Source organism: Spea bombifrons, chromosome 5, assembly GCF_027358695.1.
Source record: "Spea bombifrons isolate aSpeBom1 chromosome 5, aSpeBom1.2.pri, whole genome shotgun sequence".
NCBI lineage: Eukaryota > Metazoa > Chordata > Amphibia > Anura > Pelobatidae > Spea > Spea bombifrons.
In genome coordinates, this window is record NC_071091.1 from 85,187,110 (window position 1) to 85,208,871 (window position 21,762).

At 37.9% G+C, this 21,762-nt stretch overlaps 1 protein-coding gene across 1 annotated transcript in view; it reads left to right on the forward strand.

Moving 5' to 3' along the window:
* Positions 1 to 21,762, forward strand: part of LOC128497737 (lipoxygenase homology domain-containing protein 1-like) — a 64,144-nt gene that overhangs the window by 32,750 nt on the left and 9,632 nt on the right. The window contains exons 18-27 of the mRNA XM_053467899.1: positions 4,638 to 4,724; positions 9,606 to 9,735; positions 10,962 to 11,113; positions 11,894 to 12,048; positions 12,898 to 12,956; positions 13,309 to 13,353; positions 14,423 to 14,578; positions 14,953 to 15,119; positions 19,771 to 19,990; positions 20,599 to 20,753. Coding sequence (XP_053323874.1) covers positions 4,638 to 4,724; positions 9,606 to 9,735; positions 10,962 to 11,113; positions 11,894 to 12,048; positions 12,898 to 12,956; positions 13,309 to 13,353; positions 14,423 to 14,578; positions 14,953 to 15,119; positions 19,771 to 19,990; positions 20,599 to 20,753 — 1,326 coding nt within the window. The remainder of the gene's footprint in view (positions 1 to 4,637; positions 4,725 to 9,605; positions 9,736 to 10,961; positions 11,114 to 11,893; positions 12,049 to 12,897; positions 12,957 to 13,308; positions 13,354 to 14,422; positions 14,579 to 14,952; positions 15,120 to 19,770; positions 19,991 to 20,598; positions 20,754 to 21,762) is intronic.

Sequence of the window (21,762 nt, forward strand, 5' to 3'; positions counted from 1 at the left end):
AGGAGGATAACTACTAGTCACATTTTTTAAATCCAAAGGTCACATGTTTTAAGAATACATTCACCAATGACATGTTAAATTAAGGGGCTAGAATGTTCCTTTTAAAGTACCTTTTCACTCCACAGATTAACCTCTGTATTGTGCACACACACATATATACATTTGTATATATATGTAAAGGCTGTTTACAGCCTGCATTTGTGGGAGGGGTCTTGAGCAGTATTTATATCCCCCTTCAGCATTCTCTCCTTCAGGGCAGTAGGTTTACCTTATGGGCGTTTGGTTACCGCTGGGCGTCTACTTAGACCTCTCTCTCCCAGGGGGTGTCTCTTTACACATATACTTCACTGCTCTCCATATACTTCACTGCTCTTCGCTCTGTGCAGCAGTTCTGCTAGTTTCCATGTGCTGGGATGGAAAGGGAGAGAGAGGGGGAGCTCATTTCACGGAGCTGCTTCACTGAGCTACTCGTTTGCTTCACGTGCGGGGGGGTGTTTGGGCGAGCTACATATTTGCTTCACATGCGGAGGGGGGTTATGTTTGGTCGAGCTACTCATTTGCTTCACGTGCTGTGGGAAGGGGCGTTTCGTTTGGTCGAGTTACGAATTTGCTATATGTGCCGAGGGGGGTCTTTGTTTGGTTGAGCTACTTGTTTGCTTCAGGTGCGTAGGGGGAAGGGGACTTCGTTGGGTCGAGCTACTCGTTTGCTATATACGTGCCGAGGGGGGTCTTCGTTTGGTCGAGCTACTTGTTTGCTTCATGTGCAAGAACAAATAAACAAATAGTGGCTGTAAAGAAGCCAGGAGTAAATACACGAGAAAAACAACTCAAGAGTGGTCAGGGTCTACCCAAAGTTCGGGACACAGGGGCACAGATCAGACATGGTCAGGGTCAAGGCAAAGTTCAGCACACAGAATAAACAAAATGTATAGCACTCAGAGGAGCAACAACTAAACTCTTTGAACGGGCAACACAAACTGGGCAATGGAAGTTATAAACCAAGGACTCTTAGCCAATCAGGTCAGCAAGTGCCATGCTGATTGGCTGACAGGCTTGGACCTAGGTCATAACTGACTGAGACTGCAATTGAACTGTTAAAGGATATAAAGAAGTAAAAAACTGTGTCAAAAGTGAAAGTAAAAGTAATAAAATCAAGGAAATATTCTCCTTTTACTGATCTAGTGTACCGCCGCAACCCTCCACGAAATGTTGAAACAATGATTCTGAAAAAGACTTCCACTCACATTTAGATGGATGTATCAAGCGTTTAAATGTGAGTGTACCCAATTATCACGTGTTTACAAGTGTCAAAAGATATCATCCTATGGTAGATGTTTTTCCTCTCTTCTATATTCACCGTTTTGGATAGCGCCCCTAGATAGAAGTCTTTTTCAGAATCACTGAACTGTTATATACAGCTCCCTGAGGAGCAGTTACACGGCTTGACCACCTGTGAGTCACAGTCTATCTCACAAGGTGTCAAGTTTATGTCAACAAGAGAATGACAAGGCCGGTGCTGGAGCACTAACGCTAAAGAGGAGGAGGATGCCATGGAAGGAGAAGCAGGTAAGTACATGCCAATGTAAATTTGAGTAACACCATATAAGTGACCTAGGGGGCTTGGCACCACTGCATTGTTGTCTTCTATCTATGTATATGGTAAAGGGGTTAGATTTAGACTTTCCAAGAAACTGAAAATGAGTACTGACTCTGAGTAAGACTAATTAACAGATAGTGTGCCCATTTGTATTAATTATATATGTTACTTACCTCTGGGTAAATAATTACAAATATGCTGTCACCAGTAATGTTCTTTTTTCTAATCATTAGTAATTATAAATGACAATAATTAACAAAACAAATATAATGCAGCCAACAAAGCATATGTTTCCTGCTTTTTCTTAACAATATGGAATCGTATGAGTTCATTTTGCACATAACTCAAAGAGGCATAGTTATTTATAGAAAAAAACAATCCCCAGAGATATAAATTTTAGTAATTTTTAATCAAAAATGTTAAACTGATACTTTTTGTCTCTACTTAGTACACAAAATCCTGGAAGCTCGTTCCCAAAGGAAATTTTTAAGCTAATTATTGTGATGCTAGTGAATTTGAAGGTAATTATTTCATAAATTGCCACTCTTAGCGAATAATTTACATGGCGCATTGCAGATGTAGAAATAAATATAGTTTATTGAACAAAGAAAAATGAGTTTAGAATATTAATATCTCGTTTATGCTGAACAGAATTATAACATCAGTTTAAATTATAAATAGAAAAAGCCTTTATCTGCTATTACTGCTAGTTTAATGGTATGCCCGAGGAGTGGGACAATACAACCAATACACTTATGAGTTAGCACAATGCGATTTTGCAGCACCAAATTTGCACAAGTTGGACAAAAAGTCCGACGTCCAAATTTCATTAACTTGCAAGCTGACAATCTTCTTCTAAACAAAGATATAATAAATCACAAAACAGGGGTTCCCAGGTAGGGGTGTACCTAGAGTATTTGGCACCTGGGGTGGATCCTGTATGTGGCACCCATTTTAAAAATCTAAACTGTATGGCAACTGGAAAAAGTAAAAATCTGAAAAAATAAAATATTAACTTAAAAATAAATTAAATAAGTAAATTAAATAATAAAACTTATTGAACAGATATATCCTATAACTATATACTGAATCAGACATTGACGGTGATACAGCATAACTGCTATCATTATACATTATCTCAGACATTGACGGTGGTACAGTGTAACTCCTATAACTATACAATGAGCCAGACATTGACAATGGTACAGCATAACTGCTATCATTATACACTAAACCAGACATTAACAGTGGTACATCATAACACCCATCACTTTTTACTGAGCCAGGCATTGACAATGGTACAGCATAACTGCTATCATTATACACTCAGCCAGACATTGACGGTCATTCAGCATAACTCTTATCACTCTATGCTGAGACAGACATTGACAGTGTTACAGCATAACCCCCTATCAATATATATATACTGAGCCAGACATTGATGGTTGTACAGTGTAACTCCTATCACTAAAAACTGAGCAAGGGATTGACGTGGTAGGCTCAGTATATAGTGATATGATTTATGCTGTACCACCGTCAATGTCTGGCTCAGTATACAGCTATGAGAGTTATGCTGTACCATCATCAACTAGATTGTAAGTTCACAAGAGCAGGCCCTCTTCTCCTTTTGTGTTAGTTTGTTATGTTAGCGCTTAACTCCCATCACTACTGAGCCAGACACTGATGGTGGTACAACATGACTCCCACCACTATACACTGAACAAGACATTGAGAATGGTACAGCATAACTCCCATCACTCTCACACACTTACTAATGTTTTCTCACACTCTGCTACCTTGATTGATTTTAAGCTGGTTAGAGGCTGCTCCTCTAGCGTCAGATTCTGGAGGGGTGTACACCCGATGCTGGCCTGGTAGCACCCCCCCCATGAGTGGACCGCACTCCCCAGGTACGCTACTGTCCCCAGGAAACCTATTAACAGAGAGAGAAATCAACCCCCTTCTTCTAACAGCCCCTTGTGCATTGGGACAGGGGTATACCTACCTAACCCCCACCCTCTTTTCAGTGGGATTGTTGAATTAAATAAAACATGAATGGGAGGTATGGGTTAGGGTTTGTGTCTCTCATAGGATCATCGCCTCCCATCCCTCTGGACAGGGGATGGGATGTGGGTGTTGTACTTGAGCAGAATATCCACAGGTTGATTAAATTACCTCATGCCCAACATGTGCAGGATTGGGCAAGAAAGGTCGACCCCCATTCAATTTTTTGTTTTCATTTATTTATTCCTTTAATTTTTATCATTTATATAGAATAATTTCTGGTCAATCAGGTTAAGCCTTAATGCTACTGACCATTCCACTTCTGAACAGACCCAAAACAGTATGTATTGAGGGGCTTAAATGTGTGTTAAATGTTTGACTTGATCTGCATAGTAGGCCAAAATGATCTAAATAATGTCTGAGGATACTGTGAAGGACTTATTTCAAGAACATAAGGCAGTTGAAAGGACAGTAAGTTCATTGAGAATATACCTCAGGACCTCTTTCATATGCTGCCACAAAGTAGCAGGCAGCAGCAGGTTTTGTAGCAGACATTTTAATTAGTGCTCCGTAAACATCCTTGACTTCCACAAGCCTTGTCAGAGATGTGGTTCCCCTCCATTTCTATTTAGAAGGAAGGAGTGGGCATTAACAGAATGGTGGTGGAACTTGCTACATCAAAGGGCAGGGTAAATCACAAGTAGTGGTTGGTGAGTAAGTAAAGCTAATCCCCACTCAGAGGTCCAAGGGCTACCGAGGAGGTCTGGCAAACAGCTGCTGTACCCAGGTCATGAAATAAAATGTACATATTGGAATAAAATTTACACATAAGCATTCAATGGAAACAAGCATTGTTATACGTACATCTCTGTTATTCCTACGAACATTAATAATAATTATGACATTAAAGCTAAAGGTATGCAAATATAGGAAATGCCTATTTTTGCATAGGGAATTGTATATACAATATACATCTATACACATATATTAACAAATCTTTACCTACAACCAATGTATTATTTCTGTTTGTTTTTAGGTGAAACTACCAAATATCGGAAAAATATACAAGATAAGGATTGGACATGATGGAACCAGTGACCGTCCTGAGTGGGAGCTGAAATGGGTATAGCTTAACATTACCAAATAATGGCATTTATGTGTTTTACCCTAATAGATATGTTTTAGGAATACTTATTTAACATTCATCTGAATCTTTTGAATAATTTGTTTTGCTTAGGTAAAATGGTACATATTATTATCTCTGTGTATGATTATTAACCTAAAATGGTTAAAGATTTGGAGCCAACAAAGCTTATTTTTACATGTTCTTTCTAAAGATGGGTGAACCAGACAGTGTACAACATGACCTGAGCTCAGGTTTGGCCCAGGGAGTCACTAGCAAGCTGAGCAAAACTTGCATGTGACATAATTAAAGCTTAAGGGCCAAAACCATAAATAAGAGGAGGACTTTAAGTAACCACAGATTATTATTTTCCTGTCTTCACAAGCCAAACAAAATCAGATGTCAGGCTTTGGTCAATGGCAGGAATAGCTCCAGCATTGCAGCTAAGGTCTTTACATAGGTAGAGTTTTTAAGCCTGGGCCAGTGGTTAGGTCCGATCAAGACCCAAGAAAAGTAAATTCTGTTATAATACCTTACTTTTCCTCTGACTGATTTCTGGGCCTAGAAAGTGTGTCCTCTGAAGTCACTACAAATTCAGAAGGGCGTTTCATCTCTGGATAAGTAAAAATTAAATAGTTACGTTTATTCCTACAGTAAGTTAAGTGCCAGGAAACAGATGGCCAAACACACACACCAGGACAGGCTCTGCCACACCGTCACCCAGACACACACACCAGGACAGGCTCTGCCACACTGACAACCAAACACACACACACACACACACCAGGGCAGGCTCTGCCACACTGACACCCAAACACACACACACACACACACACCAGGACAGGCTATGCCACATTGACACCCAAACACACACATCAAGACAGCCTCTGCCACACCGAAGTCCAAACACACACATCAGGACAGGCTCTGCCACACTGACATCCACTGACATCCTAGCCTCAAACAGCCTCCCTCTGCCATGCTTCCCCCACTTACACATCTATGCTATCACACAGATATTCATTTACTTACTCATTCAGAAACATTCATATACTTATTTACAGATACTCATTCATTTACTCATTTACAGATACACATTCATTCACAGATACTCATTCATTCACAGATACTCATTCATTCACAGATACTCATTCCCTCAATCACACATACTCGTTCAATACCCTCCCCCACCCTCTTACCTGAACTGCAGATCTCTTGGTGCCACTCGCAGACTTCCACAGGGGCTGCTGTTTCCCTCTGTGTGCGAACAACTTATCTTGTACTGCCCTGGGAAAGCAGAAACAGAGCAGGGTCATGTAACGTGACATAACTTCTCATGACTCCGCTGTGTTCCTGCTTCTCCTAGGCAGTACAAAAGACGTTGCCTGCACAGTGTGTGCGAACAACGCACAGGTAAGCAGGGCCTCTGCTGAAGTGATTGTGAGGGTTGCCCGTGGCCCCTGGAGTGGCAGGCCTGGTCGCATAGCGGCCCTTGCAAACGCGGTTGCTGCAGGCTTTTGACCCGCATTAAAGACGGCCCTGGTGGATGTGCGGCTGCATTGGCCACTTCAGTGTACAGCCAGCCCAGCCCTGACTGAGCTTACTTTCAGGTGGGGGCCTGGAGTTGCAGCTACATCAGCCCCTACATTAATCCGGCTCCGCCTGGACCCAGCTGCATGAAAGGTTTACTACTAGCTCGGGTATACAGATGCTACTTACACCTGGCTTACCAACCCATGGTTCTCCAGCTGTGTTTTATATGTTGTTTTGTAACTCTCACCAACCTTAGCTTGTCAGAGCTTGGGAGTTCTATCTAAATGCTGATGTTTTACTGTGCACATTAAAAATGGCCAGAACCAACAAAATAGCCTGGTTAAAAAAATAAAACTGGATTGCTTATGACTTGGTAAAATACATATATTTATCTTTGGTTGTTTACTTTATGACTGAAGTAATGCCATTGCAGCTTGATAGCTAGAATCACTTTGCATAACAAATTATGCCATCTGGCTGCTTTGAATCTGTTTACTTTAGGAATATCGAAACGGCATAGAATTTAAGTAATTTTAATTATGCCCACATGGTTTTTTGTGCCATATGTTCTATTGTATTTTATACAGTCCATTTGATTACCACATGCCATAAATCCTGTATGATAATTTGAAGGGTGTCAATGAATTCCCTTTGCCGTAAAAGCAATTAGATGTATAAAATAAGAGTACTCCCAGTAACTGATAATTTCTAAACCCTTACATGTTATATTATAAGCATTTTCCAGAGTGTTCAGTTTACACAAAGGCATTTACTTTCAAACTCTGCTAATTGTAATGATCAAGCAGGAAAGACATTTAATTTCTGTATCTATTTTTGGGGAAAGGTTCTGGATTTTCCTTTTTTCAGATCACTCTACCTTAAGTCATTCTGCGAATCAAAGACATGACTCTTCTTTTCTGAGAGTGCATAACCAAATTTTTTAAATTCCAAAATCCAGCAGACTTAAATTTACTTAACGTTTTACACCTTACACAAAGTTGTGTATAATGTACAAATCAAGGAGACACTAGAGGTCAGAAATGGAGGACCAAATAATCCTTATCTCTACAGAGCGGAAGGCTCCTGTTTTTTTGGACAATGGATGTAGTTATGAAAGAATCTTTGTTTTCCAGAATCTCAAGCAAGCCTTGATTTTTTATTATTATTATTATTATTAGTTTGTTAGGATTTCCTTCTTATTTTTCTCCTCTGGTTCAATAAGATTGTATGCAACACTGTTGCGAAAACTCTGGTTCCGAGGATTCAGATGCTCAGTGTTCACTTTAACTTCTTGGGGTAGACTGAACATAGTTTCTTTCTTAAAAACATCAAGTATATCAGTAAGTTAAAAATATGAGGTTTGTGTGATAAAGAGGATCTGTTTTTGTTCCATCGTCACCAAGAAAAAATTCCAAATCATTCCACTAATACTGCATTTTCCTTTCCTCCTGTAGACTACTAATGAGTCAGATTTAAACTTTTCAGCTGATCTTAATCTAAACATGTTTTGTTCATCATTAACATCTGAGTAATTCTTTAGATAGTGTGCCAATATCAGGTCTACAAAACTATCTTTAATTTCTTAGGAGCTTTGCATGTCTGGCTTTATCTTTGCTAACATTTCAAAAATTTGTACAAAAAAAAACAAAAAAAAACTGTGTCCAGCACTGGATAATATACTATAAATGATGTATGTATATACAGTTAGATCCGGAAATATTTAGACACGGACACAATTTTGTTCATGCTTTTTGTGTGTGCTGCATGTGTGAATGCATTTTCATTATTGCTCACCTAAATTAAGCTTGTACTATTCGGATTTCACTAACTGACCACAAGGTGTCTCTGCTGTTAATGAATGAATGAATTTGAACCTACAGATGAGCTCATCTTTTGGACAGACTTAGTTAACGTAAAATGTTTGTTTCAGGCAAATCATTTTTTTTTTGTTTAACTTTAAGGCATTCAGTTTTATTTTTCATTGTGTTTTATTGTCATTCGCATATTTCATAGATAAATGATTATCAATATAACAAAACATATATTGTTAGGATGAGCCTAGATTTGAAACTTTGTTATTTTGATCAGTTAAATCTACTTATCCCCAATCAGGTAAGTTACAGCCAATTTTACCCAATAGTAGGATCTGTTCTCCATTTGTTATTGGATGTAGACAACTGATCCAAAGGATTAAGGACTAATGGCCCTGATGAACAACCATTGCAGTGTGTTTTTTTTTTGCAGGATTCAGGAATATAATACTGTGTACCGTTTTTGACACTAGTGGGGGCTTGATGTGTGTGCTGGTTTAACATACCAACTAATTCTCAGTTTCTATGTTTAACAGATTTGTGTAACTTCATATTCACAGATCCTTAGCTAATGTCAACATTTTCACAGCAATGCAAATCTCAGTGGATCTATACAGAGCCAAGTAAATGTAGCATGAAAATTGGTCTAATCATCTGATTATAGCTATATTTTAAAAGGGAGATGGAAATTTAATTAACATTAACTGCCAGCATATTAATGTGATGTATACACTCCAAAATCCAAAGTTTGTGAAATATGTTTGTAAAATGCCAGCAAAGCAGAACAACCCATCCATACTACAGACGATATATATATATATTATATTATAAATAATACATGTGCACAATTCGAAGGTCATTGGTCATTCTCAGGTTGTCATGTCTTATTTTAAATAAGCATGGGAAAAGAAAAATGTTGGTGCGCTAAGCTAGTCCCAGGCTCAAATAATACAAATGTGTAATACGAGGCCTACCAAACAGGCGTGACCATGCTGCAAATACAGTTTATTGGCTGTACAATTTATACAAAAAAACAAAAACTGTCTACACTTCTCACCCTAATAAAGTTGGCAACAAATATATAAACATAATATAAATGAGAGGTTTTGGTTATATGAATTGGCCAAAGCATAATTAAGCTCACCCGCCATGTCAAGGCACACTCTCAATAGGGTGAGAACGTACTCTCACCTCCTACATAGTGGGCACACAAAGCAGTTTATACTGCTACCAAAACCTTATTAATGTGTTAGGGAAGGTGCAAGTAAGCCTCCTCCCAATCAACCCCTGAACAGCAAGCTGCAACCAGACAAATGAGGAGTCATATTTTGTGGAGGGAAAAACAGATGTCGAAATGAAGACTGTATAAATTGGACTGACCATCAGGACATCCACCAGAAGTGGCAGAAGAAACCAGAATGGACTTCCATTAGGATATCTATTCTGGTTTCTTCTGCCACTGCACCTATTCATTTTTCTATTATTTCCTGGAATATCAAGAGAAAGGAAACACGTTTCTTCTATTTATTATTTTCAGGTAATCCTAGAGAAAATGAAAAATGGAAAAACACATTATTTTGAGGTTAACAGGTGGCTGTCCAGAAACAGAGACTGTGAAATCGTGTGTGAGGTTCCCGTCACAGAGAATGGTACATTTGTTTATCCAGGTAGGTAATCCAGGTTGAGTAATCAACAAGGAGTCTAGTTTATACAATTTGAACACCGAGAAATGCCCCTCCTTTTGTTTCCTCTACCATAGGGTGGCTGGGCCCTATACTGAAATATAAACATATGGGTGGCTCTACTAAATAATATCACACTTCAACATTTAGCCAAAAGTTGATTTGACTGCCTACTCTAACAAACACTCATCATTTAAATCCCTTTTATATGCTATAGATGGCTGGCAAATGCAACTTGGCTGCCCAGCCCCAATTGGACCCTTCAGTGGTCTTTAAGCTCCACAATAAGTTAGCTATAAAGTGTCAAGGGTAGATATCAAACTATATAAATATCTAGTAGACTTGTGCATTAGAACATTTTGACAATTCATATAAATCCTGGAAAATGAGGAGGGGCCCCAACGAAACGGATGAAAACAGCTCTAAAATGTTTTATTTTGTTGGTTCTTTCACTCTCACTCTCTCATTAATGCTTTCCCACGCTCTCATTCACTCTCTCATGCTCTTTCGGAATGTTTCCCTACCTTCTCTGCCGACTGCTTTCTTGTCCCTGTCTCCGTGTCATGCAGCTCTGCTGCTAATCTCGCATCTTCTTGTTCTTCTGTCACTGCTCCAAGAAGTATTGGTTCTTCGTCTGCTTCTCCTTGGACAATGGGACATGACCTTCCGGTGAACCTCCTCCAAATGGAGGAGCTTCCAGGCACATCCTTGCAAAATGCAAAATATATTAATAGCTTCAAATTTGATTTTTTTTGTTTAATCATTTTTTTGCCAACTGATACGATGCTGTAATGTAATATTCAGAGCTAATGAAACATAAAACAAACAGATCTAGCCATTTTAGGACACCATGCCCTTGTCTGTAGGACCTAGTAATATACTAATATAGTAATATAGGGGGCAAAGCAGTTATAGTTTGGTATATAATCTGGGAACAGGACAGAACTATGGGACTTGTGGAGATTCTAGAATGATTCCAGACTGGCTAAGCGTAAATAACTGTTTATATATCTGAATAGAATATAGAGTGGAGCAAGAGACGTACCCTTCTATCCAAATGTTCCACCACAGGGGCCCAAAACTAGATGAGCAAAATTGTATTTTGTTTCACTTTTGACTTATCCCTGATTAAACTACAGTGATATATTATTTAACATATTTCTGCATATCATTTGATACAGTTGACGCTGAGAGCTCTGTTTATTTTTTAGTTGTGAAGTACCTGATCAGCGTGTACACTGAGTCCTTTGAGCAAGCAGGAACCAACGCTCCAGTTTACATCTGTATTTATGGAGAAATAGGAGACACAGGAAAGAGGCTTTTGTTGAAGTCAGATTTCCCGCATAAGTTCCAACCAGGACAGGTATGCCTTAATTGTAAATAGAACCTGTATGGATATTATTTTATTCCACATTATGCCATTGATCAGATATGCTGGTGATAGTTACATAAATGGAATATTAGTATAAAATAATATCAATGCATGTTCTGTTTAAAGGAAGAATTATTTCTGTTGTAGGGTTCTAAATATTGTTTGCAAGATGATAATATTTTTGTACGTACTGTAAACATATAGGTTAATTATGGATTTAAAGCACAGAAAAAGAAAAACATTGCATCCAAAATATTTTTTTTTACATTTTGTGTAGAAGTCCCTACTCATACAATTATTTGGCTATAAGATATCATTTGTTGAGTTACAATTTATTTTGATATACTTCTTAATCATATAGAAAATTAAATTTAACCCCTTAAGGACAATGGGCGGTCCCAAAACCCATTGAAAACAATGGCATTTTGAGCCCGTACATGTACGGGCTTTGTTATTAAGGGGTTAAACCATAGTCCATTTATTTTTATTTTTCTGTCTTTTTCTGTTTATTCTATATTTTTCCCAAGCAACCTAAGTTCTTTAACTTTGTCATCCTTTGTGCATCTCTGCAACTTTCCAAGCACCAAAATCAGTATCAAAAACACATTCCATTCTTTTAAGTAGAACTTTATGAAAAACAAATCTTTTTTTTCTTCTTCTATTATGAAACTAAATAGCTATGCCATGTGGTAGCAGGAGGCTCACAGGTAAGTGAGCGTTGCATAGATTATTTTTCCATTCCTCAGAATTGACATTATTATCATGCTTTAGGTTGATGTGTTTGAAATTGAAGCTGTGTCACTTGGGAAGCTTCAGAAAGTGCTCCTTGTCTGCGAGGCCAATCACAAGTCACAGTACTGGCATTGTAAGAAAGTAATCATTCGGGAACAGGGGAAGAACTCAGAATATATATTCAATTGTGAAAGGTAACATTATTCAGACTATCACAATTCTTATGCATGTCCTTTTAAATGCGGTATATCTCATTTCCCTCAAGGACGCTTACATGTTTGATGTCAGTTTTATGGAAACGTAGCTCACCAATAATTCTGAACTTCTGTGTCAAAATATGGTTTGTCTGTAATTCCTGAAGTTTCATTTTCCTAAGATCCTTCTGCCTGTCACATGGGGATATTCATTCTTTTCTCACATATTCGTCTAATGTTGAGCCTTTCCACAGTAAAGAAAGCAGAAGCTAGGATTTATTTTTATAAAATAATAGTGAGACTATTAAAACAATACATTTTTTAAAATCACATTTGAATTATTTTAACATGTATTGATTATTCTTATGGAATTTAAATAATACTTCAGCAATTGTAAAACATATAGTTGCATTGTCATAAGGGAACTTTATCATAACCATATCTGATTTCCAGTTGTTTAATGAAAAATTAAATGTGAGGTACATTTATATTCCAATGGTTGTGTCTTAAAGGTACACTATTATAAAATTCTCATCTTTGTATAATACTGGCTTTAAATAGGAAGACTTTAATCAATCAATCAATCCATCTTTTATTCTGTGAGTGCTCGTTCTTTTGTGGACTTTTTTATTGTCAAGGCTGTAAGCACCTGGGAAGTGAATCACGTTGATAGATTGAAAAAGAGTTCAAGTAGTGTGAACTTTTACATTTATATATATATATATATATATATATATTAGATGCTGAAGATCAGGCTTAAGGTACAGTATCATAGTTTATCCCAGGACTCATTGTTATGCATGATTAAGATGTTATCATAGTTAAATCTTTCTTGTCCACTTTTGGCAGGTGGCTTCCATTCATGTCTCAAAGTGTGCTTCATTCAGAAATTGAGCTGGAGGTTGAAGGTATTAAATCCAACACAACTGTAATGGACGTATGTGCATGCATGTAAATTTATATTTTATTTTGGGCAGGTCATTTTTCTTTGGTTGCATAGACCGTCACTAAGCCTAATGACTCTGTACAATGGCATGATCAATAATGTGACCAATAAAATATCTAATGTAGTTATACTATCAGTCTGAATATGGACAGCTTGACAAATAAACAAATCATCCACTACCCCACTATGTTTCACACCAATATTAGACTATAAAATCCATGGAAAACTTCTGTAGACAACAAAACAATCAGAGTTACCATGAGACCTGGATCGTCTTGGTGTTTAATCTCATACTTTTTTTGCCTGTTGTGTAGATATGCAGATTGCTACTGAAGAAAGAAAATGGAATGAAGAGCATGGTAAATATTTATATTTTAATGTAATTAGACTTGTGCATTCGTATTCAGCCCGAATACCGAACATACAAATATGTCGGCGGCAAACGTGTACGAAGATGAAGCCACACAACGCAAAGAATCTTCATCTTTGTTAACTAATCTCCCTGGTCCCTATCTAGCCTACCTTCTCTACGCAGCATCATAGGGGTTAACGGGAGCGGAAATCCGTAGGTTCGCCGTCAGGTGTTAAAGTGCAAACGACTCTATTGGTCGCCTGCAGGGGCCTCCTCTGGCATCAACCAATTGGTTGATGCTAGAGGAGGCCCCTGTCGGCAGCCAATAAAGTTGTTCTTATGGCCCTTTAACTCCTGACAAGCGGCTCTATTGGTCGTTCGTACGGACCTTTAACTCTTGGAGGGAGGAGACCAGTGGTCTCTCCCGGCCAAGTTGCAGCACCAGGATTTTAAAAGTCTGTACGAGCGACTCTATTGGGTGCTCGTCTGCCATCAACCAATGAAGTGCAGGTGCGAATGTTCGTGGAATACGAAGATTTTCTCCCCCACAAAGACTAACACGAAGAGTTGGCCGGCACCCAAGTCTAATTGTAATCTATGAAAGGATGGTGCAATTTGAATTGATATATAATTTGGTTTTTACATATTTTTTTATTAATATGATTACAAAAGAAATACTAGATACTTTGAATAGCCTTCTATGCATACGTAGTTGGGGAAAAGATTGTTAAGGAATGTAAACATTCCTGGATATGCATAAGTCTGACTTGAAGAAGGAAATTCCAGCTGCCTCTAGGGATAACCCATTGTTGCCTTTGTTGGAGAGACATAGGCATAACATGGGATAAGCTTGAGGTGAGAAACAAGTAGTAGACACAGGTTATTCAAAATAGGCCAATTTTTGCTGCTTGTCACCTTAGGCCTGAGCCAGGGTAGCACCCCAACACTCAGCTCCATATCACTGTCATATCTACTGATGATCCGGATATGATTAAGAGCAGTGTAGAGATCTCTCATCTCCACCGCCAGTGGTGCATTAGGGAGCCTGATTGTCCCATACAACTTTCATCTCTTAGTTTTGCAGCAGAGAGGTAGCTGTGATGTCTTGCCTAGGTCCGAATACACCACTGCTGTGTCGGAGATAACAGCTGAGATAGCTGAAGCAACCTGCAATAGACACAGGAAGGCAGAAAGGGTTCATGCTAGGAGGAAGAACTGGGAAACAAGGCCAGGTGAAGATATTAGGTAACACAAAGCCAGGGAGAAAGATAAAAATGAAAGGAAAAAGAGAGCAACCATGAGATTCCAAAAAGAAATGCAGAGGAAATGAGAAAGAAATACAAGCAGAATGCAGAAAATGAGCAGTATGATTATTATTACTGACCACAAACTTGTCTCTGGGAACAAATACTTATCTATCCCAAGGGGTTGTAAACGTGTGAAAAACCTTTATAATATCCCATTCAACTAGTAATGTTGTAGGTAATTATGTTAGAACATGGGGGGGGCAGACGAGCAAATACAATTGTATTTGTACACAGATGGAGTATTTGAGCACTAACTCTTCATTGACAAGTGTCACTCATGACCATAATGTTGTCCTCAGCAGAAGGGGACTGGACAATTACCATCGTCACTGGGAATTTCCAGGAAGCAGCCACTGAAGCAACCGTTTTCATTTATGTTTATGGCGAAGGGGCAGATTCTGGACCCATCCTTTTAGGATCAGGGGGACATCAGCTGTTCAATATAAATAGTGCAGACGCATTTCAGGTATGCATTTTGATATTTGTTTATACAGAATGTAATTATCAGTTTTTATATAAACACATGGCTATCCTCCACCTTACATAAAAATTAACATATAATAGTTTTTATAAAGTATTGACCATTCAGTGTGCCACTGACTGAAACCCCAAGATTTTAAGAATACTGGATCCATGCCCCCTAGTTACACTACTAAAGAACTAACATAAATTGCTTGTATATACAGAAAAAAAAACTAAAATCAATTGAGATGAAACAACAAGGCGTTAATTCGAAACATTTGTTGTGGCAGAAGCTGTGTTGCTTTTAGTAATAGCTTTTATTTTTCAGAGGTCTTTTTTCAGAGATTTTTTTTTTCTTTCCAATTTTACCAAAGTAATGCAATACCAAACAGATTGAAATTGAGCTGGTTATAATTCTTTAGAATGGATATCAGGTATAACACATGGCATGAAATGGGTTCTTTCAAGAATGTAATTGGACTTCATTTATGCTGTGATGCTTCCACTTTCACGAATAAAAAGAGAAAACACCAAGGGTGCTGAATTTGAAACTGATTTCTGTGTTAAAAAGCATCACACATTTCACAAGAAACAAGCTTTCCCACTTAGATAAAACATCCGTTTTACTTTGTTCTATGTTAAGCAAATACACATTAACAGATCCATCATTTTATTATTTTCTGAATTGCATAAGAAACACAGACGGTGTTATGGAACGTGGTTTCTATGGTAACATCTGGTTAGTGCCATTACGGTGTTGTGCAATATGGCAATTAAGTGTTCCTGGCAAACAGTAAACATGAGGCAAAGGTTTAGGCATTCAACAAAGCTTGGATAAATGTTTACAATGCTGTTTTTAGTTAGGAATGTGTTGGCAAGGACTCCGTACTAAACACAATATCAATTGAAGATAAATACTTACCGGTGCAGCAGGTGACGGCACACCAGCTGCGGGCTGGCCATGCGGGCAAGGGGCAATTGTCGATCTGAATTGGACTCGCCCAAGGCAGAAGTGAGTGACGTAGCACAATGTAAAAGTGGCCCGCATAAAGGCTAGAAAGAAGCATGGTAAAGTGGTAAAGGGTAAGGAGGTAAGAGAGTAATGCAGAGGGGAAGGGAGTTGGGAAGGAGGGAGTGAGTATGTATGCATGTTAGAGTGAGTGTCTGTGTGTGTTAGCATGAATGTGTATGTGTTAGCATGAGTGTTAGAGTGTGTGCTAGTGTAAGTACAGTATGTATGTGTTAGAGTGAGTGTATGTGTGTTAGCATGTATGTGGTAGCTTGTGTTTATGTGTTTATGTGTGTGTGAATTTGTGGGCATCTAAATATGTGTGTCAGTGCATCTGCTTGTTATCTAAGGCGAAAAGGGTTGATGGGCCATTTGGTTTTACCTGCAACCTGGACCAGAAGGTACCTGCCCTCCCCTCCCACACACCCACTGCTTAAAATTCTTCCAGTGGTTAATGGCGAATGGTAGCAGAGCAGACAGCTTTGCCCCAGGAGCCACACCTAAAGAGACCACAGTCTATTAATGTTATGGACTGGACTTTGCCTATTTAAATAACCGGCACCTTTCTAAAGATACTCAGGTGTTTAGCGACTCGCTGTACCAGCCTGGTGTTCTTGTTATCCTGATCCCTGTATCACATTCTCTTTCTTATACTAGTTTACTTCTATGAGTGCTTGCTTTACTATCTGCCTGTGTAATTTGTATATTGACCTCCAGACTAGGTCTTGAACTTGATACAGCTCAACCTGCTTTTGTTCAAATGACCTAATGCCTATTTCTCGACTACGTATCTTTGGACTGTGGGTATACGGGGTGACACCATATCTGGCTACTTCAGCTACTAATGTGTTCATTGCCTGGCCGATTGCCTCTTAGATTCCCGAACTTGCATTTACTCACCGAAAACTCAATTGAGTTAAAATGCGTTCTTTCTTTTTCGTTTTTTTTTTTTTTTTTTTTTTAAAAACTCCTCCTTTCCTTGAACTAACTATTGAGGACTGGCTTTGTAGATCAATGCTGTATGGGCCTTTAAATGCACCAAAATGGTGCTCGGGTGGGTGTCATTCCCCTATCAATCTTTCAGTTAACTTAATCAATTCCATATCAGGGGGCAGGGATGGTTGCATGGGTTGCATGGGATGAGGTTGTATGGTAATTGAATGGTAATTCATCTTACTTATTTTACATTAGGGTCTGTGCCTGCCATATGTTTTTTATATTATTTAACCCTCCCATCATCATAATAAAAGGACTCCTATAAAAAAAAAATACTGAGAATTTTGCGACAATTATTAGTGAATTTTTTAGTTGCTTTGTGAGTATTAGAATGTAAGGAGTGTCTGGTCAGTTGAGGTTAACCCTTAGCTTGACTGACCACTCGACTTCTTAGTGAATAGGCCTAAAAGATTTGGTCTGTAATCAGAAATATAAGTAGCTATATTGAAATGTAATAATATAATTACAAGGCTGATTCAGACAAACTAGGTTGTTTATATAAGAATAGGGATTTTATTCTGAATGATACTTGACAGTGCTGTATAGATTAACCTTTTCTGCTGTGTTAACGGTCATGGGTATACCTGGGTACATCATAAATTAGCTAATACATAGTACTACAGAATCTGATGTTGTTCTATAAATAAAATGTAATAAATATTAAATTTTAAATTCTGTTGTAATGGTGGTAGAAACCAAATAAATTGTCTGCTTTGGACTTTAAAGTAAAAATGATCAGCTCATCACTGTGGGACTTTGAGAATGTTGAACAAGAATATGACATTCAGGGTCTTCAGGTACAGTTCACAGATAAGGGGTCACATGTTTCATATGGAAAGGGAGGGGAAGACTTCTTGACCAGCAACCGGGGATATGGCAAAGCATTCAACGTTTCTTCATTGATCGACATCACAGTACCTCATCAATATTTTATTTTATTTGCCATGATGTCTATCATATGCAACTGCCTTATGGTCTTGAACGACAGGAGCATTACAACTTAATTTAATTATCTCTCTTTATATTTGAGGTTACAGGATTATTAAAAGTACAATATGACATATGTTGGCTGGACTAAAAGTATGGATATGGAACAATCATACGTTCTAAATTGTAGTGGGCTGGAGCACCGTAACACACTGTTTAATAAATGTTCCACGGGGCTTAACAACATCATTAAGCTTAATAAAAAGGGGAATATAATTTTTAGAGTATCTAATTTTAACTCTGATCTCCAAGATCAGAAGATATAACTCATTTATCTACTAATGATTGTTATCAAATAAGGAGGTAGTTTCATTTGCTGTCTTTAGATTTATTTCAGAGAAAGTGTCTTTAGTCATTATTCTCACCAGGCAAAAGAAAGATCCAAGGATTTTGGAACCTTCCCAATAGAGTTTCCTTCGGGTTAGAGCCATGATCTGCTCTTCTAAATATGTTACATAGGGGCATGACTCTAAGTGCGTCAGATGTGCATTATTCACAGCGCCTTCTGATAAAACAAGACATACCTAGAACGGCAAGTACGTTAGAGATTCTGTGTTTTCTTGCATTTTGGTAATGGATTTTGTTGTAGCTCACTATCCATCTAAAAAAGTGGCTATTATGTAGGCTGTGGTTGATCAATTTTCGTGACAAGAACGTTTCTATTCTACTCGAGATGTTACCTACAGCCTGTGAACTCCCAGACATTTTCATTAAGGGAAATTTTATCTTACATCAAGTTCTGCCTGAGCTATCAATTTGTCTCTAATATCACAGTCTTACTGAAAGGACAAACAAGTCTCTCAGACAGTCCTGTGTTGCTGTGTTTAACTATCACAGGACAACTGGACTGAATTACTCCCTTGAGTTCACTTGGAATTCTTGTAACGAAACAAAGTATTTTTCTAATGCTACCATTTGCTGTTATGAATATGTTGTATGTAAGTTATTTGCTAAATTATGCAAGTTTTGGCTTTAAAATAAACTCATCTCACCTTTTGCTGATGTGTAATCGCCACCTAGCCTATCAGAGCTATAACATTTATGTAAATCATGTGAAAATAGCCAGTATAATTTTCTACAATAAACAATAAGGATTATTCAATAAACAGTGACCTGTTGTGAACATTTCATGTCGCTGACTTAACTATTCATTATAAAGGATCGGCCATAGTGAGTTGGCCTTGTATAATTTATCATCAGCATAATCTCCCAAATGCAGTGGCATGTCATCCTTTCCTCCGGGGTAGACCACTTAATGTGTAAACGAGTTAGTGATTTCATTTTATCTTAGCTCATATAATAAAAATATGTTAGGTATTGACATAAAAACATGCATGGATACAATTTAACACACATGATCCACTCTGCCTAATGTGTGTCTCCTGTAGCCAAGGTGAGAGATATTTTGCAAACCTTCTTCAATGTACAGTTAAGGAGAAGAAATTAACCTCAAGAATATCTTAAATATCTACAATTCATAATGACAAATATAGCTCTTCTCGTACCTATATGCTGCACCCCATGTTGCACTGACTGAAGTGTGAAAATGACACAATTGTGCAAGTTTTCAGTACAGCTATGCACAGTGATGACCAAATCCACATAAAGGTACCTCGAAGAATATAATGATTTTATGTAACCAGCCTGTTTATTTTTTCAATAGGTTAATTTAAAGCATCTTGGTAAACCCTATAAAATACGCATTGGGCATGACAATTCGGGAGAAAATAGTGAATGGTATTTGGAGTCAATAAGACTTCAAAACCTTTCATCAAATGAAGACTTTTATTTACCTGTGAACCGATGGCTTGGAGAGGAAAAGGATGATGGAGCCACATGGATAGAACTTGCTGTGCCAGCAGTTGGAAACCATGCATTGCCGCGTATGTAACTAACCAAAAATAATTTTTAATTAGCCCTCAGTTATGTTTACAATATTGAAGTGGTAGCATATTTCCTATGAGTTAAGCTATTTTGTGACACCGTCAGTGGTTTGTAGGGTCATAGATGTTAAATTACCCAATTGTATAGTTGGATGAATAAGCAAGGCACTCTACTAGTGTTTTTTTTACTTCCCAGTTATTTGAAGAATGCATATCCTGATAGGATGTTTAGAATGAATGTTTGGATGATCGGATGTTGATAACATCAGATCATCCAAACATTTACATGATTTATACACCTTGAACACCAGCTTTGTCTGAAATTCTGTAGTGTTATCCACATGCCTCCATTCAATTGCTGCCTGAAACAAACATGCATGCTGCCAAGGATTCAGTTATCATTTTTTAGTACAAACAACCTGAGTTGCTAGAACATTTAAAACCTTAATGTCTGGATCAATCATCCTATCTCTTACGAAGAGAAGAGGATATAATTGTCACAAATGCTCCTGTTCACGCATTTTAAGGTATTTGTATTTTTCGGCTTTAGACTATGTTCATCATCTGGTAATTTTATTTTTCTGTTTTCTCTTTTTTTTGTATTATAGTTGTGGATTATGAGATTCATGTATACACAGGATCTGTTTCCAGTGCTGGCAGTGAATCAACTGTGTTTATCAAGCTTTTTGGAACAAGGGGAGATTCTGGAAAAAGAAAGCTCCATAAATCCCAAAATCAAACCATCAAGTTTCAGAAAGGACAGGTACCAGATATTCTTTCCTCTCTTACTGTCTTAATGATTTGTATAGTTTTGGACTAGTGCTTTAAACCACCAACATTTTATTAAATGATGCAAGTAGCAGCAAGCACCACTGAGCAGCCCTTCACACCACCTTAATTTCTTTCTTGGATAGCAAAATGATTTTTTGAAAAAGTCATGAAAGATATCCACAATCACTCACACTGCAGCAGTGGCAGGTTCCTTGCATAGATTACAAAAGCCTCTTTAACTCACCTTAACCCATGACTGTAATCCAAGCATATCTGAAAATAAACAAAAAAATACTTATGTTCTGTTTGTCAACTCGTTTCCATTTTTCCCTTCATAAACATTATCATAAAAAATAACTAGTAAAGTATTAAACATTTTATAAGATCATATTTTTAACAGAGAGGTATGTTCCTTAATAAATCATGTGATTAATTGCATTAAGGGTTAACTCTACTCACCAGGCACTCCCCCTAACCCCATCCGATCCGATGTGAGCTGCTTGATTTTTGTTTACCTTGCATCCACTCGACTCTTGCAGTTGTGATAGAACTCACATGGTCATCCAACTCGCATGCACTCGCAGTTTATTGAATAGACTCTTAGTAATGTTTACAAGTGGTTAGTACAGACTGACAAATGTCACCTCACGTGCATAGTCCCACTTTCCCTTGCAGGGTGTCAGTTACCTGTGGAAAGGGATATTTTAAGGCTACACTTGTACAGTGAATGACTAGGACTGCTTCTTTTTGTAGGAGTAGGTGGCTGAGAAGTGACCCATGTCCCCTATTCAAAAATATAACTAAACCACAGGTAGCATTTTTGTCTCTTGTTATCTGCTATTCAACGAGACAAACCAGTAATATCTAAACATTTGAAAAGAGGACATAATGATCAAACCATACTTTAGGTATACATATTATTTCTGTCCCACCAATAATTATACAAAATTGTGTTTTGCATTACCAAATAACACAAATTCTTCTTCTTCTTCTCTGTCTTT